At 36.6% G+C, this 25,207-nt stretch overlaps 1 protein-coding gene across 1 annotated transcript in view; it reads left to right on the forward strand.

Moving 5' to 3' along the window:
- The window catches only part of IL1RAPL1 (interleukin 1 receptor accessory protein like 1), a 728,553-nt gene that overhangs the window by 441,728 nt on the left and 261,618 nt on the right, over positions 1 to 25,207 (forward strand). The window contains exons 4-5 of the mRNA XM_069784874.1: positions 14,961 to 15,147; positions 16,494 to 16,647. Coding sequence (XP_069640975.1) covers positions 14,961 to 15,147; positions 16,494 to 16,647 — 341 coding nt within the window. The remainder of the gene's footprint in view (positions 1 to 14,960; positions 15,148 to 16,493; positions 16,648 to 25,207) is intronic.

Genomic DNA, 25,207 nt, shown 5'->3' on the forward strand with positions numbered 1-25,207 from the left:
TGACACGCTGTCTCTTTGGCAAAAGAGATTTTATGGCTTTGACTAGGGAAGGAGTGCTTTGATGCTGGATAAAGCTTGCATTTCTACGCTTTCCTTTGAACGTGTGGGCATAAAGATGGCTTTTAGTACATTTAAGGGCAGCCAGGCAGGCTGGAAAGAAGCTCTGGAGGCTGGACTGAGAACTAACGCTTTCAACACTGGGCAGAGTAGGTACCTGGGGTGGGTGGAAGTGCTTGCTTGCCTATTATCTGGTTTCAGGGATGCTGTTGATATGAACATAATATACACAAAATTTGAGTTTTGGGTTCTGTTTCCTGAGCTTCCATGACTCTGATCTTCAGCAACAGCCTGAAGCGGATCAGGATCATGTTTTAGAGCTCTAAATTAGAGTGAGCTAAAAATATTTACTGTGTCAATACAGATTACACTGAGGCAATTTTGGAAACTATTTTGCATATGAACACAGCCAAAAATAGTTAATAGATAAATTTCCTATGTACTTTATGGCCCTTGGATGAAAGACACATCCAAATTGTATTATATTCCTTTGTTTATTGATCTGTTTCTTTAAATCCTGCTCTCTTTTCAGTATGTAAATGTCTTATTTGGGAATTCAAGACTTGCTCTGAGGTATTCAGTTGTATAAATTCCATCAAGGTCTTGCACCTTTCTAAAGTTCTGCTTTGATAGCAGGTCAAGCTTTGCCGAAGACTGACTTTTTTGCAGAAATTGGTACTTTCTTTTGAGTTCTGGTTCAATCTGCATACAGCAATGCTCTTACGTTCATCTCTGGGATGTCATACTACTTGAGAGACCTTCTCTCTAATTCTGCTTCTGGTGGAGAAGACTGATTTCTGAATTGTTGTTTCTTCATAGGAAAGTAAGTGTAAAACAGGAATAGCTAAAACTATTTCTTAACAAACGTAGCAGTCATAAGTATTGGAATTATTTACTTTTTAAACTGAGAGTTGTAATGCAATTGCATTAGAGAATTTCCAGGAGTCTGGAGAAGTGGCATCAGTATGCTAGGAAACAGTTAGCCTTGAAGCAGTAATCTAATAAATGTGATGATTTTTCTCTCGCTTAGTGTCTGGTTTCAAAGCAAGTCGTAGTTATTCCCATTTTTACTGGGTAGATACGGGAAAGAGTTATGGAGAGAATTTCAAAGGAATCTTATTCATGTGCAAATGTCGTTCTTCTAATATCTCTAATAAATAATATAATTGTTGGATAACTGTCCATATCTACCTTTAATGAGTAACTGTGTTAATGGAACATGAGAAATCTCTATTCAGAAAAAGACACGCTCATGCAGAGTTAGCAAGAGATAAATACCTAATCATTCAGAAACAAGACAGAAACCTTCAAGGGATATTCTTTATGCAGCTGCTTAACAGCTGAACAGAAGAATCTAACTTAGTATTTGAGACTGAACGATAGGATCTGTCCTCCTTTAGCTCTAGTTGAGAACTGTAGGTTGCACTTGTGCTAATTCATCAAGCAAAGAGAGAGAACAAGGGAGAAGCCATTCAGCATCTTCTTTGTTTCCAATAGTGCTTTCAGTTTGGGTACTATAAAAGAAGGCAGATTGCATTTGCAAAAGGGATGATTTGGTGGTAAAGATGTTCCAATATTTGATGACCTTCTGAGTCATCAGGATGTAGTAACACTCATTTGTTCCTGAATGCAGAACCCTGCATAGGCACAGCTGCTCGGGCATGCACTGTTACACCAAATGGTAGACATCATTTTAGGGGCCTCTGGCTTCAGTAAGTAAGCATTTTTTTCCATTCATTCTCATACCAACTGTTATTTTTTTCTGTCCCTTTTATATAAATCCTTGAAAAAGTATTTTCCTTTTAAGAATTGCCCTCCACTCCCTGCCAGTAAAAAAAAAACACCTAGAAAATAGGTGTTCCATGAATAACGATCTATGCAGATTTGCAGAAGAGGACCTGGGGGTCCTGGGGGAAACCAAGCTGAATATGAGCCAGCAATGTGCCCTTGCAGCAAAGAAGGTTAATGACAACCTGGGCTGTGTTAGACAAAGTAATGCCAGCAGGTCGAGGGAGGTGATCCTTCCCCTCTGCTCAGCACTGGTGAGGCCACACCTGGAGTTCTGTGTCCAGTTCTGGGCTCCCCAGTACGAGAGAGACATGGGCAGACTGGGGAGAGTCCAGCGAAGACGCACAGAGATGATTAAGAGACTGGAGCATCTCTCCTCTGAGCACAGGCTGAGAGCTGGGACTGTTTAGCCTGGAGAAGAGAAGGCGCAGGGGGATCTCATCAACGTATATACGTATGTGAAGGGAGGGTGCAAAGAGGATGGAGCCAGGCTCTTTCCACGGGTGTCCGGTGACTGGAAGAGAGGCAGTGGACACAAACTGAAACACAGGAGGCTCTTTCTGAACATTAGGAACCACTTTTTTTACTCTAAGGGCGACTGGGAGTTGGCACAGGTTTCCTAGGGAGGTTGTGGAGTCTCCACCCTGGGACATATTCAAAAGCAGCTGGACAGGGTGCTGGACAACCCTTTCGTGGTGGCCCTGCTTGAGCAGGGGTTTGGACCAGGTGACCTCCACAGGTCCCTTCCAACCTCGGCTGGTTTGTGATTCTGTGATTCTATAAATGAAAGAAATGGGAGGAATAATAAAACTCTGTTAACTTGTCATTTTCCAAAGAAGCCACAGTACTGCATTTCTGCTATTCTGGCGTATGGTTCTAAGGAAGGTATAAAATTTACTCTTCTTTATGACCATTGCTTTCCAAAAAACCAGCAATTACCATCATCTTCTGAATTCTGAGGAGATAGTCTACTAGAGGTGTTTCATGTTAGGTATTATCTCCCTACTAGAGTTTGTAGAAAGCAAAACGGATTTTCATCTGTAAGAGTATACTTGCACAGCTCTTCATACTTCTGTCTCCTTTGGGAATATACATTGATCTGCTGCAGAGAAAATGTTTAGTGTCATTCTGACACGTCTCCATTTTAGCGCTTTATGACTCACTGGCCCAAAATTCCTTCACTGACGATCCTGGGAAGCCTCACTGAAATGAGTAGCTAATTTAGCACTAAATTTGTAAGTAGCACTAAAATATTAAATGTACTATTAAATTCAGACTAGTGGTAATCCATATTGTACTCACCCTATATACTCTGTGAAGTACAATAGATTTTTTTTGGTTCCTGTCCTTTTTAACCACCTCTAACATTTTTATCTGCAATCCATACGTAAGTGCTATTCTCTGAAGGAGTTCACATACCAAATATTTTAATAGAAATTTGTTTTAAAAACTGGGCTTTACTCGCCGTGAATAACATATAGGTATAGTATTAATATGCTTTAAAAACCTTTATATGATAACTTTCTTAAAAAACATACTACTCTCTCTGATTAGTTTTACAATTACTGGAATCCCTAATACACCCATATGACTGATTTATACATATATATATATATATATGTATAGACATGTAGAGAGTAGGAATATATGTTGTAAGAATATGGGAGTTTTCTTTTAAACTTACCTGAAAGAAAGCTTTAACTTCAAATAAAATGTATTTGGATATATAGTCCTATAACGTAGTACAGAGTTATACTATAGGAATATTTAAATATTCCTGTACTGCAAGAGTATGGAATTTTTTTATTTTTTAATTTATCTGAAAGGAAGCTTTAATTTTTCACGAATATAGTTTATGGGGAAATTAGTTAATTTTATGCAATTTTGCCTTCCATGTAATTGCCAGTAGAAGTTCTTAATTAAGGTTATTGTCATAGTTCTGTTGAAGCATTTTATACTAAGAAAGTGAGGTTTTATTAAAATGTGGAAATAAATGTCAGATTGATTCCAGCTCTCACAAAGGGATAAGTTTCACTTAGACTTTAAAAAGACAGAGATCATACAGAAAAGTCAATAACATAAAAGTGTACACACATATCTTTTTTTTCTGGCTTACTCACAGAAGAAGCTTTAAGGTATTATAAGGATGAGAAAATTCAATTCCCTTTCTAAAGGCTAATTTGTATTTTATTTTTATTGTCCAGAACATCAATAAAAGCCTTTCACATCAGTCAGTAGCTTTCTCTAACACAAGGAGAGCGTTATTCTAATGCAGTTAGACTTTGTACTTTGACATTCTCTTTTGGCAGGGTTGGAGAGGAGAAGGGGAAACTTGGGATGGCAGCATGTACCACTTGTGTCAGAAGAAAAAAATGTGAAAGTGTTGGCTTCCAAGGATGGAAGTGGGCACTAAAGCCAAACAATATTTTCTGGTGTGACTAATTCAAACATATTAAAACAAGTATCTTGCAGAGCATTGATATTCAAATAGTCCTAGAGGCTCGTGTGCCATGGGTTATTTCATAGCATCAAGCACATAATTAGGTGACCCTTGAGGGAAGAAATCAGTGCTTATGTAATTCAGTTGAGGTCAAAAGCAGTTTTCAAACTGGGTTGGCCCCCCAGGGTGTGGAAGCAGGAGATAATTTTGAAGGCGCAGAGGAAAATTCCAGCCGGCTTCTGTCTGTCTCCCTCCACTTTTCTTCTCTCTTCCCCCGCTCCTGCAGCTCTTGCAGCCCCAGCACTTGCAGCTCGGTTGGCTCTGGAAGCTTTGTGGAAAAGGCAGTCTGTGATTTCAGCTACCAGAGCCAGGGAGTGTGGGAGCCAGCCATCCCAGAGTTTGGGAGGAAAAAAAAAAACAAAACAAAACCACTACACACAACAAAAGGGAACCTTGCAGAAAAAGTTAGAAAACTGCTATCCTGAGCAAATGGGCCAGAAGCCACAGAGTCCTGAGGGCATCAGACCCCGCCACCAAGAAGACCTCACTGCGCGGCAGCAATTCTGGCTGCAGTAGGGGATGTACGCTGGCCTTCCTCCCTCGCCCCGCGGCCCAAAACCTCAGGCGTGTCCTCAAACAACCCCACTGGTAACTAAAGGCTTGAAAATTTTTTGTGCGAAAGTTTTAAACCTCACAAAGAGCCTTTGGAGCCACTGGCCAAGAGTGCAAGTAGCTTATCAATAATGTGGTTTTGTTTCTCTTGAATGGATGCTTTTCTCTCCAGCTTTCAGGCATCCAAACCACTCTAACAGTGGTTAGTTGGGCTGAAAAAGGACCAAATTGTGTCTACAAAACCATGAAAACTCTAATTAATGAAGTCAACAAAAGTTTTCCCCTGAAGTGGGATGGACCATTTATAGAAAGTGAATATTGACATCAGTGGCCAAGTTTACTTAGTAAAACTTAAAATACTGTGAAGAAAAGGCGTTTCTCAGACTTTCTTTTTTAATGTCCAGTTTTGGAGGAGTTGGCAATAACATTGCTTTCCCAACTCAGCTTGTATGACGAGGGGAAACATAAAAGAGGTTTTTTTGCTTCCAGTTTGCTCTCCAGTTTGTTTACCCTGGTAAATAGCATAATACTGTAACATAAGTCGGTACAAATAACTGATCTCTATTAATGCAAAACTTGCAATTTTTCTAGTAATGCTACTGAAAGGGTAAAAAAAGAATTTGCTCTCATGATGTACACTGAAAATACATGTCTACTTTGCTGCCAGTTAACTTCCCGATTAGTCATCGTGTTTAATATACCCTGCAAAAATCAGTGTCATGACAGGCCCTGTACTTCGAGTATGACATCCCTTGAAAATGAAGGAGAAATAAAGGGTATGCAGAGGAATGCAAAGGCATAAGACTGCCGTCTTAAATGAAAAACATTATTAGAGGGTCTGGCTGCATTTGCGGGTATCGTTATTGCACAGCGGTTCCGTTACACCTTATTTAGAACTGCAGAAAGGTGGTGTTGTGCCTGGTGATCAATGCCGGGATCAACAGAGGTCTGTCTGCCCTCTTCATCTCTTCTTCAAGTGCTGCCTTTGTGTACTAGATAGTCTCATCCTCCACACCTTCGATGAGCAGAACTGCTTCTTCGCATTTAAAGCAAGTTGGCTGCAGCCTACAGCGACACAAAACAGGGGTTGGGTTAAAATTCCCTCTTCAGGAGGGTGGTGAGGACTTTCCAAAGGGCACTTCTTTTTAGTCCCAGAGACGGCGTGTCTTCGGTCTAAGCCACACGCTATGCTCGCCTGCGTTCCCCTGCCGGTGAAGGCTACGCATGGCAAAGCACGGGAGAGGACAAGCAACGGCCGGAGTCCCAGTTTCCCTCCCGTCATGAACAGGGATGATGAGGGATGCTGCCTGGGGAGTGCCAAGCTGTGGAAATCCACCGAGCTGTGGAAATCCACCGCCGAGCTCTCTGTGGGGAGGCTGAAGAGGAGATTGACAATTACCAGGTTTTATTCAGTGCAGGCAAAAAGCGGAGTTTCGTAAGAGTAACCCGACTGGCCCGTTTTAGAGATGTATTTTATACAGAAATTATGCTTTAAGTGTCTAGTTCTCTAAGAAATTCCTTTAAATGTAGATGTCAATATTATAAGTGCTAAACTTCCGAGAAACTATTCTTGCTCTGTGTATGTTCTCTTGTCTGTTTTCTCCCTTGTGTCTTCTCTTCCTCCTCCTCCTACTGTTTTTTTTTTCTCTCCGATAAGTTACCTGCTAATTTAATTTCTTTTTCAGATAAATTTGATTTAAATGGATTTGGTGTCTTAAAACAAAAAAATCCCCAAACAGCTTCTTGCTTCTGGTTTTTCTATTTTGTATTGTTTAGATCTCATTTTTTTACTGCTTGAAAATCTATTGAATAAAATAGGTAAATGAAAAGCTTCACTTATATGTAGGAAAAGGTTCTAGCTAATTTTACACTTCTGAACATTTGTGACTGGACAGAGTAGGCTACAATTTAACTGACTAGCTTGTGAACTCTTCTTATTACCCTGTTCAGAAACAAACAAATAAACAAACAACAGAACATTCCCCCCCCCCCAAAAAAAAAAAAAAAAAGTATCATGCGATAAGTGAGTTAAAGCAGTTAGTTTACCCAATACAGGTTACCCAGGGCCATTTTTCAAAGCAACCACATCACGGCAGATAGACTGACTGAGAATAGACAAAATCTGAGATTAGACATCATGGGAGGGGGGGTGTTGGAGAATCTTCTTTGAATATTATGATTCTTTGTGACTCTGCCCCACAGGCTCTCGACTGCTATCACACAAATCTGTACATCAGTAGATGGTCTGTAGTGCTGCTTCAGCCTCTTTTAAATTTAATGGTTCTATACAAATGTAGCAAGTCGGGTAGAATTACAGTTAGGATACATTTGTGTGTGTATGGAAAAGTTATTAATAATATTGTAGCATTGAATGTAACTTAATTCAGATGAAATGGATCTGTTACTGCTTTAAATATAACTGCATTTGGTAACATGGTACAAGTATCGCTAGTCAGTGGTAATTAATGAAAAAACTATTAGTGATGTGTTATTAGTAATTACTAGTATTCTGTGATGATTCTCTTCATTATCTGTCTGTATCAAAAATGAAATAAATTTCATTCAGATTGATTGTTTCTTCTCTTCCTGGACACAGAAATTAGCAACTTGGCTGAGTCTCTCGCGTATTAATAACCATTAAACATTGAACATTATGTTGACTGTGAGACTTCTAGTAACTTTGTCACCTCCTCCTTTAGTTTGTTTTTATATAGAATTTACAATGCCTTTTAATTTTTTATGCGCTACATATTATAACACTATTATACACAAAATTGAGTATAACAGTAGGAGTTAAAATATATGTCTTTTTTTTTTCTTTCCTAATGTAATAATTTGTTGTATTTTCATCTTGTGCAGATGTATTAACACTTTTGTATTGGATTAACTGATACCACATTGGACTATGTACAATAGTGTTAAAAAAAAAAAACAGTCTCGAGTAACATATTGTATCAAAACCACCAAGGTTTTTAATGTTACTGCTGATGAATATCTCATCTCTGCCTGAGTCTATTTTTTATTTGTTTCTAATAGTTTGCTTACTGTAATGATATGGAAAGTAGAAACAGGTTTTTTGCGTGGTGGCAAGCCTATGAAAGTATTAATTTCAAAATGGTGTTGACACTACTGCAACAGTCAGTGCTGACCAGTGTTTATATTCAAGAGTTATTTTAGACCCTTCTTAAGCATATGTAAGTGTACGAAAATGTAATTGCGACATCTTATACAAAGGTCAGAAAAGTCTTGGAAATATTTGACATGGTAGAATTTAGAAATACAGGAATAATTTCCTTCCCTGATTTTTCTTGTGGTGATGCATAAGTTGCTGCCCCCCAGATCGTTTCCATGAGAGGGCAAAAAAATCCATCCATACATCCCACATACAGTGTTGTGGGATTCTGTATCTTCCAGTGGCATGGAAAACTCAGCAGCCTGGCAAAAGGTAGAGCATGAAGGTAATATGCAGAATGTCCCTGATCACATACGTTCAGTGGGCTCATACGCAACACAGAAATGCAAAGCAAAGCCAAACAAAAAAAACATAGATGTCTTTTGTCTACCGCTCTCTTTTAATTTTTTTTCTTAACCTGGAAGTATAAAGTTTACTATTGTCTATTGCCTGCCTGACAAAGAATTTAATATAGTGACTCAATATGTGATCTGTAAGAGATTTATTTCTACTATTTTATTGGTAATGTGCCTATTAATTTTTTATTTGAAAAAATAGTTTATAATGTTTTTTGATGGCTCGGAAGTTAATTTGTGGGGTTTAGTGTGTGTGTTTTTTCCTCCCTCCTACTGTTAAATGACAATAAATGCCATTTTTTGGAGATAATTTTTTTTTTTCTCTTCAAAGTGATAAATCCATCCCTTTTTCTTCTCTCTTCTGCTTTGTGTTTCACCAAGTTTAAAGGAGATGCTTTCCATGTAATCAATTCTTGTTTACAGGTGAAACACAGGATAGAATGAAAAATGCAGGTGAAAAAAACCATGAAACCTCCTGAGAACTACAAAAAGGGGAAAAAAAAATAGAAATCAGTTATAAGAGATTTTTATATACTGACCCTTAAAAAGAGAAGTGAGGTATATAGTGAACGTGAAGACAAGTTTCCTGTTTTTCTAGAAAAATATGGTTAATCCATATTCCTTGTATTCTTTCACTTGGGGCAGAATGAGGCAATGTTAATTTTCAGCTGTGTGTGAAATTTGTCTTCACAGGCTGCTGTGAAGAATTTTCCAACATCCTGTCTTATTTATTTGTCAAATTATTTCTCATGTCTTTCTTCTAAGAGTGAATTAATGTTATGTGTTATGTTGTTTAGTATTAGGGAAGATTAATAACCTGATTTTATGAAGCAGAAAGATGTTTTTGTCGTGTCTTTGTAAACGCAAAGCATTTGGAAAACCCCAAAGAAATTAAAACAACCAACAATGATAATCTAATCTTCCTAGAGCAAACTCATTCTCAACTCAAATCTTTCTACTCCTAAAGTTCCACCTTCTTTAAGCTTCTCAAAGCTATTCTTTGTATAGACTTTTGTCTGAGGTTTGACAAGTTGATCTATGTCCATTCATGGATATTTTGGATTACAGTACAGACTTCTGCCTTTTTTCTTTAAAAAGAAAAAAAAAATCCGTTGGAAATAAGATTTTAGATGTATGCTTTCATCATTTGTATGCTTTTATCATTTGTACTCAATAAGGACCCACTTCACAAGTATTTAAACAGAGAAGCTCTCAGCCTTGTATTAATCAGTGGAAGTTCTGTATTTGCAGGTTCATTCACCCTTCATGATTCTTGCCAACAGCTCATATTTTCTTCTCTGCTACTTGACTGACTGATAGTGATCAAAAGTGTATCCTTTATGATATTCTTATAATCACAGTGTTTGATCAAAAGAAAAAATACCTAGATGTGAAATACATATGTCTTTGCCTTTCCAGATATGAAAAAATACTCAAAAGCTAAGACCTTGAAAATATTTAGAGAATATTACCTGTACATCCTGGTAGTCTACAGATCTTTAGGCACTGTTGATTTCATAGCTATTTTGTGATGAACTTCACAAAAGTCTTTGTTTTGCTAGACATGAGCAGCAACAGAGCCAGATGATACTGTAGCAGGACAGTCCCACACTTTGCCACACAGACTTTCCTGTAGGTGTTTTTTAGTTGTCTTTTTTTTTCCTTTGTGTAGAGATCCACACGAATAAGGTGGGCCATGCTTCTAGACTACATACCTAAAATGCAAGATGCATTCTGTTGTTTTTTTTCTACTTTGGCCAACTTCTTTTCAATTAAGAAAAAAAAACATAAAATGCATATGTGTATTTTCCAGCCTGCATCTCAAAGAAACAGCATCCCAAAGTGGATGTCAGTTCAAGCAGAGAAAAGGAACAGAGAAAGGAAAAGAAATATTTTTCTTCAAAATGTCAGGAGGTTCTTCAGCTCAGAAGCTCACTTGAAGAAAACCTTTTGATAATGTTATTGTTGATAATTACACTGATGCTAAAGCATAGCTTATGTAGGTAGATGAAAAGCTTTACTCCACTGGCTCACTTTAATTTATAATTGCATAATATGAAAAATGAAGTTTTAAAATAGCAACAAGTACTGCAATTCCTTGAGCTGATGAATGTGTGATAGTCATAAAACAGTTTCAATGGCTAATAATTATTTCAAGTTTTGTTTTGTAGAAGTAGTTAATTGCAGTGCTAAGTTTTTTGACATGCAGTCTACCTAATTAATTTAGTCGTAAGAGTGAAGGATTGCAGAGGCCCGTCTATTACAAATTGCTATAATTGCATTTAATTCAAGGAAAATATAGCTGTATATAGTAATTGAGATTCTCAGAAGACTGTAAATAAAAATTGATCTTATTTTAGAAACTACTAACTTGGGTCATGAATTAAGCAGCATCTTCAGGGTGTTGACTTCTGGGTCACTGTCTGGAGAATTAAGAGACTTTGTAATGTGGCTGTATTTGTGGTTGTTTAACCTACATTTTCCTGCTTTTCATCAAGATTTCCTCTTTACTCAGCTGTACTGTTGTTTTCTTTACAAGACTTTTCCATACTTCATGCTCTTCTGCAAACTTAACCGCCTTCTTTTAGTTTTCTATGTAGAGCTTTTCCGCTCTTCTCTCTGTCACACTTCTCTAGCACAGGGTGTGAATATTGAGGTATCTCATCTGACAGATATCCTATATATGAATGTACATCTGTGACAGTTGCAGATCAGCTAACATTAAGGTGATACAGGTACTGATGAACTGGTGAGGTGGATGTCATTTCAAGCAGAGAAAAGGGTAAAAAGCAGAAGTCTTCTGTTCTTATTTAAACAGACTCGTGTTAGTCGGTGCTCTATATGCTTTCACATGGCTACTGTACAACCAAGAGGTTAAATAATATTAGATAAGAAAAGGTGAACCATTGATGCAAGGGAACTGTGGAAAGCTGGGCATTAGAGCAACTACTCCTGGGATATAGGAGTCACGGAGAATTTAAGCCATTTATACAGTTTTCTGTCCTATCGTTATCACAGGATTCAATCACACATCCATTGGTGCTACTGGGCTTTAAAATTTTAAGGATGATAAATGGCTACAAATGTAAAAGACCTGTAATGGAATCAATATATTTAGTAGATATGGTTGCTATATTGGTTTTACTTATAGACTAGTAGTGTATAAATGACATGTTAGGGTGAAGATGACCGCATGGGTCCATGTCAAACAATGGGGCACCCTCTGTCAGACCATATGAAATAGTTTTTATTCATCAGTGGTAGCAGGTGGATGAATATTTTCCTAGTCCTAATAAGCAACTTAGTCTTGCGGGCAAGAATGAGGAAATACAGGGAGTTCTAGTACGCCCTCTACAATGTATTCGTAACCTGTGTGATTTTAATTACCTGAATAGCTGTTGCAGATTTGAGTTTTTAGACTTGTACTGCTTTGAAGTGTAGCTGCCTGGTGATAAAGATCCACAGTTTGGACCATGCTGGAGAGCAAAAGGAGAAAAACTGTTTGTAGCATTTGTTCTTAATAATGAATGTAACATTGGGTTTCCATTGGTTTATAAAATTTCCTTAAATTCACAACGTATTTTTTTTGTTGGTTTATTTGTTTGTTTGATCTGGTGCTTCCAGTAAGAGACATATGGAAAATTTTCTTAGTTCTAGCACACGAACATTTTTTAGCCTCTGCAGTGTATGCATGCTTGCTGGAGGGCTCTGCTGCCTGCTACTTTTTCTGCTAGCTGAGGGGCTCCACATCTACTGTTTCCACCATGCTCCAGTTGTAATTAGCAATTTCATCCCCTCCTTCTTCATTCCCACCTAGGGACTGCTTAATTTTCTTTCTCTTTTTCTGTTCTGTGAGCCCATTAGCTTGGTTTCCTTTGCTCATACTGTTTGCGTTGCTCTACCTTTTGTATCATTCTTTTTGAGTTTTGTTTCATCCCAACAGCCTTGGTTTCTGACACAGAGTACCAGGTGAGTCAGGTTGACAGTGCAGTTAGTATTTAGAGTCACAATAAGAAAGTCTGTGTCACCGGGGGGCACCTGGAGCTTTAAGTTCTTTTGATGATACTTTGGGCTTTTGAGAGAAAATTCTGTTAGGGAACTCAGCTGGCAAAATATCCACCCAAAATGTTTCAGTACCTTATAGCTGACAGTTTAGAGCATAATTACCTCAAAGCTCAGCCAATTTGTGCTTCTGTCTGCAGGAGGCTTCTATCCATATGACTCAAATCATAGACACACACAACTTTGAGTCATTAAATACCAACATCCTCTTCAAACAATGGGTTTAAACATTCTGAGAAATTTCCAAAATACCTCTCTTCTTACAGAGCAGGAAGCCTAAGCTGCATCTGGTAAGGGATCCGCTGTTGCGATGGAAACTTGGATGTGCCTCAGAAGGAATTCTGGCTCTGGCAATTGACATTACCACTGTTGCAGAACAGAGCTCTTAGTAGACCAAAACATAAATCAGATTTTTTGGCCAATTCACTCTGAAAACTGAAGGAAGACAAAAAAACATATATGAAAATTTTACTTAGCTTGCTTCCTCAGAGAATGGGATGACAGTTAAGTGGGTTTTTTGTTTGTTGGGTTTTTTTTTCCATCGCAGCTCCTTCTAGAAATTTTTAAATCATGAGATTCAGTAACATGAACACAACATAATGCTCAAACACATGGAAAGGAATAAAAGAGTACATTTAAATGTGCAAATTAAATAACTAATACCTCCCTATGTATTGCTCTCTGTCATCCAGTAATGGAATCCTCTCATCTAGTTATTGTACTCTTGACCCCCAGAGCTTGATGGTTTGTTTAGACCGTCTTCCTATTTCCAAGGGATAAGTCTTTCAAGAACAGAGAAAGATTATTTTACTAATTTGGAAAAACTAGCTTGGATGACTTCTTATGATGTTTTCAAGCACATAATAAATAAGTATTCCAAGTAGCACTTTAATGGGGGAATAACATAATATACAGTAATAAAATGTGTTCTTTAAAATATTGAATGCTTTTAAATTACATGTACAGGTAAGAATGGTGATCGGTTCTTAAACAGCTTAAAAGGAGCAAGAATGATCCCTATTCAGTGGATGCATTCTTTGCTTTGCATAAAGTTTAAACAACTTTATTTGCTTTATGCTGCCAGATTCTTGAATGGGGTAATAAATTATACTTACAGCTTCATTATAAGGGACTAATTTTGTGTTTGTTTTCCTTACAAGTCCATGAATTAGCTGGATAGCTAAGGGTCATTCTGTTCCAGATTTTACATTTCTAAGAATATTCTCTGATTTGATAGTTACTTATATATCTTCCTTTTCAGGTTCACATTTTCTCTAGAAAATGGGGCTATAGAGTTCTTTGAATGAAATTCCTCGTATTCTTTGTCCTTAGGCATTTCTGTCCCCTCTTCTTGAACAGAAAAAGAAACAGATATTAAGAAATCTAAAGAGAATGAGAAAATGTAGCCATCTTTGATATTCTGCCATGTCCAATACACATGAGAGTGTTGTAAATCAGCAATCAGCTCATAGAGTTTGAGAATGGAAACAAGAAAATGAATGTTTCCTCAGTGCTCTCTGCAGGATCCTCTTTCAGCAGATCAGGGGTCAAATGCATTTACAAAACAGTAGGAGAGAAATCTTGCATTGTCACAGTGTGTTCCTGGGGAGAACTCAACTTTACACACTCATTTGCTGCCCACCTGGAAACTCAAACGGGGGGGGGGGGGGGGTGTCATTTCAAGTAATTTTGTCTTTGAGCCTAATTAAAGTGCATAGTGAAATGTGGGAAGGCAGGCAATGGTCCCTCATCTCTGGCTGCCTGGCATATCAACATCCAGCAGCAGAAGAAGTCACAAGTTTCAGGAGAGAGCCCAAACTAATGAAGGCTGTAGGAAATGCAGAAGCAACATTTTGGCCTGGGAGTATGGGGACTGAAGGCTAAGGTAAACAAGTTAGCAGTCCATTAGGTTAAAGCATCCTTTTTTTCTATAATTGGAAGGGTCACAAGATTCATTTTAATTAAAGGCTGCAAAAAAGTTTCCACTTTAAAGCACGCTCACATCTGATGAATAGGTGGCTCTTGGTGTGGTGCTCGAGTTCGGATTTGGCATTTGCCCGTGGTACCACAACGTGATCTGTTCGCCCCCGAGAGCTGTCGGAATGGTGTCTGTCAGGATGTTGGTTGTCTAATTTCACTGATAAGTACATGGAGCTTTTATTGCGTATTTACTTTTGGGGAAATTGTTCTCAAATACACAGTAAGGACAATAATGTTAGGAGGGGGTTGACAAAAAGGAGAGAGAAAGCTGTAGTTGTAGAGTAAGGCCGACCAACACCTTCTAAATATTGTAGTTAGTGGCTGAGAAAGAAGTAAAATTATGAGCAGCTATAAAATACACACAAAATACAGTGTCTGATTTTCTGTCTTTTGCTTGTGAATGAAAATAATGACTTAAAAACAATGTCATGTACATTGGCATTTATTATTTTTTTCATATTGGACTTTTATTTCTATTTTTATTGCATTACAGAAACTCAACTTACTGTATGAAAGTGTCCATTTCGCTGACGGTGGGTGAAAATGACACTGGACTCTGCTACAATTCAAAGATGAAATATTTTGAAAAAGCTGAACTTAGCAAAAGCAAGGAAATCTCATGCCCTGAAATTGAGGATTTTTTATTTCCATTTAGGGAGCCTGAAATTCTGTGGTATAAGGTAAGGAATGCCAAAGATTTTCTCCTTCGACAAGATATTATGCAATGTTCTTATGATTTTTATGATCTATATATGATATGAAGTTTGGATTGGTTTAAAATGTGTTAAGAACAGACAACAGAATCAAGGATAGAAAAGAATGAACTGAGAGAGAGATTCAATCCTTCCTTTAGTAAACTTTAGAGCTGGTATTTTCTTAATATCCATTTACGGATGTCACAAAGAATTGGCAGCTTTTTGCTAACAAGAGGGCTAAAAAAGAAAAGTGTTACCAGTCTGGTTTGATATGCTAAGGTAAAGGCATGTGAGCTACTTATACAGCAACTGCTTGTGCTATACCAGGCTAAAGAGTGTGTTTCTAAAAACTCAGACGTAAACTCTATTTGGAAAAGTATAAATAGGATAGCTATGCCTGCTATTATCTGAATGAATGGCTTAATTTTGCAGCATAAAATTCAGCAAAGACTTCCAAAGCTTTGGTCTTTACATGTTAGCTTTTACTTGCAAATATAATTTCACTGTTTTTATCAATAACTTTATTTCAAGATTGTGTACTGATTTCCAGACCATTACTTAAGGGCCAAGTTCTTGCAAATAGTGCTGCCTCTGGGCAGCACACTAGAACTTCCCTGGACAGCAGCTTGAGCTCTGCGTTTCTTACCACGTGCAGGAAATAAATACCCAGTACTTTAGTACTTAATGCACACAATTTAAAGTCCCCAAACAGTTCAGTAAATCTGAAATCTAGATTCTGTGTATTTTGTCTACACAGGCATCTACAGTTGTCTGCATATATAGGAAGTCCTAGTTTAAGTATGTGCTGGCACGCATGCAAATTATTTTTTAAAAGTCTGATAATTTACCTGATAACATAAATGTTTTTAAATACGGTACACAAGACTATGCTATCTAGTAAGTAAAAACTGGTGGCCTAGAAGGATTCTGGCCAAATTAACTGACAGCATGTCTAAGATAGGAGGTGTGTAACCAATTATTTGCTTACACTCATCTTGGATTTTGTGTTTGTAATACAATCAATACCTGAAGTTTTATCAAATTTAAAACTATGGCTAGCTTCTTAAACAAGAGCTCAAAATATTGGCTTTTTAAGACTCATTGACAGCATTTGTGTGAATGAACTCAAACAACCTCTTATACTTTAATATTTTTTAAAAAAGCCCTTACTGTATAAACAATGAGTATGCTAAGATAATCAAGTAAAATATTTTGTGACCGTCAATCGAAAGACTTTTTCTAGCTGCCTTGGCTTTGAGCAGCACTGTCAACAGTGGACCAGTTTCAGTGTAAGAACACAGTCGCTGACGTGTTATATTATCTTTGAACAGGAATGCAAGTCAAAGACATGGAGATCGAGTATTGTGTTTAAAAAGGACACCCTTGTCATTCGGGAAGTTAGAGAGGATGACATTGGAAATTACACTTGCGAGTTAAAATATGGATACTTTGTTGTCAGAAGAACTACAGAATTAACCGTCACAGGTAATTACAGGCTCTTGCTATCTCTCATATTTAGAACAAACATTGAATATTGTGATTTGAGTTGTGGTTATTTGAGTCACTATAGCTACGTAAACCACTTTGCTGTGTGCCTAGGTATGAATGGTTGATACATTAAAGCTGTCCTGAATACTTCACAGTAGTATGTGTAACATTTTGAAGAAGGCTGAGTTTTGGTCTATTCCAAAAGCTTGTGGGTAGGTCTTGGTTTTGAATGGAAAATGTGGTCAAGGAACGGGCAACTTCGGCAAGCACTACTCTAACAGAAAAAAAGATCATTAAGTCTATCACACTTCTTCATGTGCTTAAATACCTTGGGACATAAGAATAGCTGTAGCTACAACCTCACAGCAGTAGCTGTAGCCCAGTGAGACCATTGCACCTGAGTGACAAGTACGGAGGGGTTAGTGTTTGAGCAGCGCATCACTGAAGGTCGGTAGCATTTTTCCTCTGGTATTCTCTCCCAGCTTTCTGTAGCTTATAGTTCAAGAACTTCCTGATCTCAGTCGTCATGTGCTGTGGTTACCAAATAACCTATTTTCCATTAGTCTGATTATTTTTTTTTAATCCATTTATTCTTGGCTTCAAAAACGTTTTGAAGTAACAAGTTCCACAGAGTCATTATGTAACATAATTAAACTCTACAATTTAGGAAACAGCAATTGAAGAAGATGCATTTAATAAAATCTGCATTTAAAACTACCATATCAATATGTAAAATGCATCACAGATGTAAACAAAATATATACTGTAACAGTAATGTCCGGAGCGGCAGAACAGTATGAAGAATGCTCCATTAAATTTCCAGTTCCTCGCCAGACCTCTAACCTCTGTTTTACAAACATGTGAAGCGCATAGCTGAACATACGCCTAAGGTAGAAATTTAGCCTCTAGGATAATAGGATGACATTGGAGTACATCATGATCTATCTAATACAGCGTAGTTCCACAGTATATTCCCTAAAAGAAGGCAGAAACAGGATTTTCCTGGCAAACTGGAGGTGAACTAGATCCATATGTCTGATAAAAGATGCTTGCATATATAAGTTCTTGCACCTTCAAAATACCTAATAAACCGAGAAACAAATCTTAGAAAAGGAGTTTTGTGGGCTTTTCTTGTTCCTTTTTAGTATCCAATATATAAATATATTGCACACCAACAATTAGTAACAGCACTTATGTTGTGCATTAGGCTGAATTGCAAGTTTCCTTTTATGGTGAAAAGTTTGCTTTCTATTTTGATGTATCCCATTTGCCCTCTACGTTATCACAAATTATAGTGAATTATGGTTTGTAATTTTCTGTAGTAGCTTAGTCTGGAAATCATATTGTTTATGTTGTTTTGAGAGAATTCAAGTAATCAATCATATTTATTTAAGCTTAAAATCCAGGATCTCTTAATAATTCTTCTTTTGTATGGAATTGATTTATTTGATCAGTACAGACAGGCAATTACTGTCTAGTGATTAACCTCATAGTAAACATCCATATACTCTGATTGACTCTCATATGAAGAAAGCAGAGACAAAGTGTTCAAGAATTTGATTTATACCAGGAGGCTGTCAATTATCTTTTTAATACCTGATGTATGGATTCAAAGAGTCCATATTCCCTCAGTCCTCAGGTGATCCCTTCTGTCCCTATGGTTGGTGCTCCACTGCACAACAGTATTTCAAACAGGCTCAGACTGATGGAAAGGAGAAAGAAAAAAGCATTGGAACCAGATGCATGTTACTATTTGTAGTAATAGTTTAAAAAAATGTAATTCATCACTTGTGGTGTAGGTAGGAGTTCAGTATTTAATGTTTAACTAGACAGAGACAGAAAGAGACTTGGCTGATTATGATGTGCTAAAAATGAATGAATGCATACGGAGGGAATTATTCAGTTTCCACCTCTGCAAACCCTGGCAGATATAAGGACAACCTCCAAATTAGTAAACTGCTTGGGTAGTACTGTAGGTCTTCGTATCATCTTTATAATATCATGTGAGTAAACAGAACAAACAGGTTTACTCATAGTACTACTAATTTTGTACTACATCTGTATCGATGTCTTGATAAGACTTTTAATCAATGCTTTAGAGGAAGAGATTCACGCTTTAGGTGCCTCTCTTACGCTTTCTCTGTGAGCTGAAAAAACAATGTGAGTTGCCCTGGACATACATTGAGGAATATATAGAATAAATGGGGTTTGGAAGGGACTGTTTGTTTGTTTTCAAAAAGGAATTAAACTTTAATTCAGGAACTCTGAAATAAATGTTGCAAATGTCAAATTAAAAGTAGAAAATTAAATTGATAGTTGATTGCTTTACTGTATTAATGAAAACATAATTAATTGAAACAAAGCAATGATGTATCTTTCTGATGTACAGTCTCCAACATGTCTCCAGGCAGTGTCCGTAAATGATGACTTTTGTGTGAACCACTGCTAAGAACAAATTCCATCAATAAATCCCAGCTCCACAGGAAGGGAGAAAATTATTTCTAAGATATTTGAAATTTCTCTGCCAAACATACTTTTAGTTAGAATAAATGAAATTCAAAAATATGAGTAAGAATTACCAATTTGCCTCAGGCTTGTCAGAACATATGGGAAGTTGTAATGTGTTTATCAACTTGTAATGTGTTTATCAGAATGGGATTTTTGAAAAATAACTCTCTGTATTCATTAGCATTACCTTGTGTGGTAATGGTTGGTGTGCCAGCATCGCACCCCCACGATCAGAAGACACAGTCTTTTTTTTTTTCCATTTTCTGTGTGCTATGTTTCCATGTATGTGTTTAAGTAAGATTGGAATTTGGACTTTTTCTTTCCTGGAATGTACGGCCTTTCCTCTAGAAACAGAAAAAACCTCACCTCTGCTGCAAGAAATCCTTGAGCCAGATGTTACGTAGGTACACATTTGTAGTAGTCCATAGGAAGTGAATATCTGTCTAGTAAGAAATCAAACGGTTAATTATTTTGCTAAGAAATCACAGGTATCTGGTTGTTGACATAAGACAATTCAGCGTGTTAAGCAGAGAGTAGATCTAGATTAAAGCAGGGTTCTTGTCCTTTCTTCTACCTAGCAGAGGCAAGGAGAAACAGGCAGAATATCCAGAGAGTAGAGTTACACAATCAAATAGTGATTTGAATCAATTTCCTTATTGTTCTGAGATCTGACTTAGAAATTATCTGCTTTGCAAAATACAAACTATTCACTGATTATTCTAGCTTGCAACAAATGAAACTATTCACATAAACAGCGTAATTGGCAGTTCTTGGTTTGTGGTTATGTAATTACATGTTCTAAAAAGTCCTGTAATGTACAAAGACATTTGTAGACATTTATACCTTCAGAATGGTCAGATTAACAGTTTTTTCTTTTATATGTGGAATTTTAATTAAGGCGTACCTGCTTTCTGTGACATACTTAATTAAGTGTACATTCAGACTTCGGAAAGAATCATATTTTAACAGCATAGTATTAATTTAGTCATAGTGCACAACATGGGTCAAAAAATATTTTCCAGCAGTGATTTCTTTTAATTAAATGTTAGGTTTAATAATATTCTTTTTGTTACTTATAGTACCAAGACATTTGCAAGCACAAACTCTTTCTGCTTTTGCAGAATTTCATTCAGGTCCAACGAAGACCAGCTTGGGTCTAAGAGGGAGTATATGTGTCCCCATTGCAATATCAAATAGTTCTCCACGATGAACATCAAAAAGCAAACAGACCCCATCAGCCTTGCAGTTGGAGCATTACTTATTCAATTCCTCCATGACTTTTTTAGTTTTAACTATTAAAATACTGTTTCCATTTGTTAAAAGTAAGAAGCCCTTACACCTCACAGATGGAACCAGGGCTCGTCAGTAGGTTCTTACTCCTGAAGCCTTTCCTCAGAGATACCCTTTATTGTCTTTACTCATTGATCAGTCCCCTTAAAATCCCCTTGAAAACAACTCCTGCTGGAATGAGCACGATTTTAGAGTTAGAGATTTGAGCATGTTCACAGGCAAGCTATAGCAATACTAAATTTAATGTAAATTGATACAAGTCGTCTTATTTAAATTTAGCCTGGTTGGTTTAAAATATTTCTGTAATATTCTTGAAAGTGCCAGTTTACTCTTTTCCATCTGCTACCCCTGACTTTTTTCATCCTTAGGGTTTTAGGCAAAAAAAGGAATGTAATTTGTCTGTTTCACAGTTATACAGTAGTTGACTCTGTAGTGTTGCTTAAAGGTTGGGATTTGTTGAATAAGCTTTGTCTCTCTTGCTTTCTGACAGAATGAGTCTTCACCGGCATAGCAGAAAATCTTAAATGACTATATGTACATACGTATTTTTAGTGCTGAAAAGTCCACTGTGAAAATAAATAGTATGAAGAAATAATTATAATTAAATTATATACCTAGCCTCACAGCTCTCTACTTTTTATATCTTGCATATATATGGCCAGTCACCATATTTTGTGAAGAAAAAAAAAGAAGGCAGGGGGAACTTGGGAGGTTTTAGCCTGCTTTAAGTGGTCTGTATTCTAACTGTGTGAGACAAAATGTGCACCCTTTTTTTCCCCAAAATGTTGGCTTTAATTCTTTCCAGTTCTGCTCTTTCTCACTGAACACATTGGAATGCAGAAAGGTGCTGCAAAAAGCATGTACCTCTTTATTTTTAGCAGGTGCTAAGTGAGAAAAGTGTTAAAGAACAAAGAGGGTTGTTTTCCAAGCATTTAGAGCTCGAGAACAGACTGCTTGGTTTCTGCAGTTAATGACAGGGATGAACCATTTTGAATGCACCCAGCCCCTCCTTGCTTCAGCTGATCCTAATAATTATCAGAGCTGATGCTCATTCCTTTTGTTCATCATGAATTTAATTCAACTCCAGAACATACTCGGATAGAAATACTATTTACCATTATTCTGTGCAAAGACTAATAAAATATAAAGCAAACAATAGACTCATTATGAAAGGAGCATGTTCAAAATACCAACCTAGCATTTCTATAATACATAAAATCCTGTAGGTTTAACAAATTTGTGGCTGAAGAGTGGGTTGGAGGTGTGGTTTTTTTTTAATTAGAAATGAGTGATCTTCTTTTATAGTACAGTCATTTTTGTATGGCTGAAAACAAGGGTCTGAATTACTCTCCTGTGTGCATTTAAGTAATAATAATCAGAATGCTATGTAGAGATTTGATTAAAACATTTTCTATAAAAGTTCATTTAACACATTCATTGCAAATGGGTTTAGTGGGTTATGCAAAACCAGCCTTATATGAAGACAGCAACGAGCAAAGCTTGATGTATTTTGCTTCAAAGTAAGTGCAAATGTTGTCATGTACTGTATGTTATAGGTTGAAATTATGAATTGGAAAACCAACTTCAGCAACTTAGCAAAAGAATGGATGCAAAAGTTAAAGGGAGACAGAGTCCCAGCTCTGTTTTGAACCTTGCTGCTGGTGACCTTCTGACATTTCTACCTTTGTGATATGCTAAATTAGGGTGGTCACAAAGGCCAACTTTAATAATTGGAGATTATTCCCATCTGTGGTCCCTGGAGAGAGAGAAGCTCCTCCAGACAGTAATTCAGAGAAGCAGACAGAGCTGGATGGTCACAACTTATTTTATAGAAGAATCTCTATGGGCTTTAGAAGGAGTAGAGTTTCGTCTGCCTAAATTGGATCTGATGAATAACTTGTTCCTTTTGGGTGATATGCTTACATGCTTGTCATTCTGGACAAAGTCCTAATTCATGCATAATATACCTTCTATAACATTCTTTCTTTCTTAGTTGCTATCTTTTTCTGTTATTTATCAAGAAATGCTCCAGGACATGGCCACTATTGCTGAGTTTTCTTATTTTGCTAATGCTTTTTGTACAAGTACACCATATTTTGCACTTCCCTTGCTATAACGTGGGTTTTCCTCTCTACCTGATAGTGTATCTTCAGAAGAGGAGGTGATCAGTCTCTTGTGGCTTTTTGTGTGGATAATGTAAAAATAAAACATTAGTTATAAAACCCCAAGATATATTAGAAAGTTTTGGGGTTAGTACCTTACGGTAAATTTCAGTATTCACAAGCTTATTTTAATCATCCTTTTTCACTATCTGTCATGCTCGTTGATGCCTCTCCTTATCTCGTACAAAGTTAACGAGTGGGAAAAATACGTACAACTTGTGATAGTTACTTGGACAGATGCTACAAAACAATGTGTTTGGTGGTACAGTCATGGCTTCTCTTGGAGTCCTGCACTCCCTGTTGACAATATGGTGTTGGTAAAAGTTAAGGGGTTGTTTTAACATGTGATAATCAGTAGAAGAAATCTTCTTACTCCCTGACAAAAATTAAGAATTCCACTTAAATTAGATATTATGTAACAAGTGTGGTGCATTGCTATGTACACTGTTGTTAAAATTATGACATTTTTGCTTATTTCTGTCCATAGTGGTGTTATTAGAAACTTGATGACTTTTAAAACTTATGTTAGACTTTTTTTTCTCTTCAGATTTTTTTTCAGTTGTGGCTTTGTGTGTAAGGTAAAAAACTAAGTTAAAAAAAAGAACTTCAAACAATTTTTTTTTTTTTTTTTTGCAACAGTTGAGAAAAATTTAAGGAAATGCCTTTTCCTGGTGTGATGGAAGTTTGCTTGTGTGAGTCCCTTTCCCTTTCTTCATGAGTCATATCAGAATATTGAAATATAAACATTTAGAGTGGATGTTGTTACCATGGTGCTGCTTCCCATTGTTTCAGTTCAGTGTGGTGAAGTTATTAAGATGAGCTCCATTCTGCAGAGAGAAAGAAACTGTAGACAAAAGTGTTTATCACAAAACTGTATGTGTTAGTGACTACTAAAGACATAAAAGTCTTAGAAACCCTTAGTTCAATAAGATGTTACAAAAATTAAATAAATCTGTTCTTAAGGCACCCAAGATGCTTGTTAAGCAACCTTTTAAAATGTAGATAAATGACATTCAATGTTAATGTTTCGCATTATTGCTATGGAATCAGAAGACTTCATTTTACTTTTATGTTCCCCTAGAGTATGTTAAATCCAACAATATTGTCCGAACTGAGCATTTATCATTTCCCTAGCTTTTCTTTGAAAGCTTTAGATAATTTATGTGTACAGTGGAGTCTTCCAGGATGGTATTTTAATAAACTAGAGTATCAAAGGTACAAGTGCAATAGCATATGGACCTTCTGTTGCCTCTATCGTTAAAGGCAATCTGTACACATCCTTAAAAACAGTCTGTACACAATTACACTGAGTATTTAGCTTTAAAATGGAGGGCAATTTTCCATTGTTTTCAGTATCTTTCAGTTGGCTTAGTCAAATTCTTAACTTGAATCTATGAAGTGAAACGATACTGGTAGTACATATGTTCAGCAAGAAATTCCAGATAATGTATCTATCTGAAATCATTGCAATTGTTATTACAGGCAGAAAAACTTTGTTTAAAGAAGAAGAAAGACATCTCATTTTTACTGCAGCATTACCTGCTTGGATACAGTGTTAAGAGAATAGTAGCCTCAAAATCACATAGAAAGTATCTGAGATGTATTCCACTATATCGAAAGTACACTTATGTTAAAAGAGTATTCAAGTCTTGAGATGACCTCAGAAATATTGTCCTCTCCCCTGCACCACCCCCAAAAAAAGAAGTGATCAGGCTTTTTTTCATGTTGTTGCTTCACAGTATTAATTAACCATCTAAAATACCGTAGTATATAAACAATGGAAAAACAGTGCATATCAAATTTAAGAAACAAATTTTACTTGGAATTCTTTTGCAAGTGTGAATCAAGAGTGAAATCTTGGTTTCTCTGAGATCAGTTGCAGTTTGCCCATTGACTTAACAGAGCCAATATTTCATCTTCTGACTTTTCTGTTAAGAAAGCTCAGAACTCAAGTTCATTTCAAAAAGTGAAATCAGATTTAAAAAAAAATACAACTCTGCAAGTCACCTTGATGATTTATTGGTTATTCTCTCGTGGAATTTCTTTCAATTAATCAGTTACTTTTCAAAAAGAAATTTAAAAATACCATCACTGTGTTTTAGTAACAGGAAAAAAGGCATGATAGCTGCATAGTGACCATCCAAAACAGAATGAACAGTAGATGAAATCTTTTTTTTACTCTAATAAAAGGGGAAAACTTGCCCATCTATTTCTACATGACTCTAAAATACAGGTTTCTTTTTGGATCTGGCTGAAACTATAGTTCTTCCTAATTTACTCGGTGAATAATTTGATCCTATTCTTACGGGAATCGGTATGGATAAAGCACCTACTGGCTTACTGGAAAAGGTACAGGGCTAAAATAAAGCAGCCAAGAGAACAAATTTTCTATTCTAGGGTACTTTATCTGAAAAGCTTAAAAACGAAAGATATGTGAAAAGGAATAGGAATGAATAAATCAAAATTATATCATAATTTACCTTCTGATGTTTTACTTATCTGTGTGAGAGCTTAATATAGGAAAACAATTTCACCAACTTATTTTTTGCTGTGGGAAGTTGATAACACACGGTAATTGTCTGAATATGAGAAAGAAA

The sequence above is a fragment of the Haliaeetus albicilla genome, chromosome 6 (genome assembly GCF_947461875.1).
Source record: "Haliaeetus albicilla chromosome 6, bHalAlb1.1, whole genome shotgun sequence".
Taxonomy (NCBI): domain Eukaryota; kingdom Metazoa; phylum Chordata; class Aves; order Accipitriformes; family Accipitridae; genus Haliaeetus; species Haliaeetus albicilla.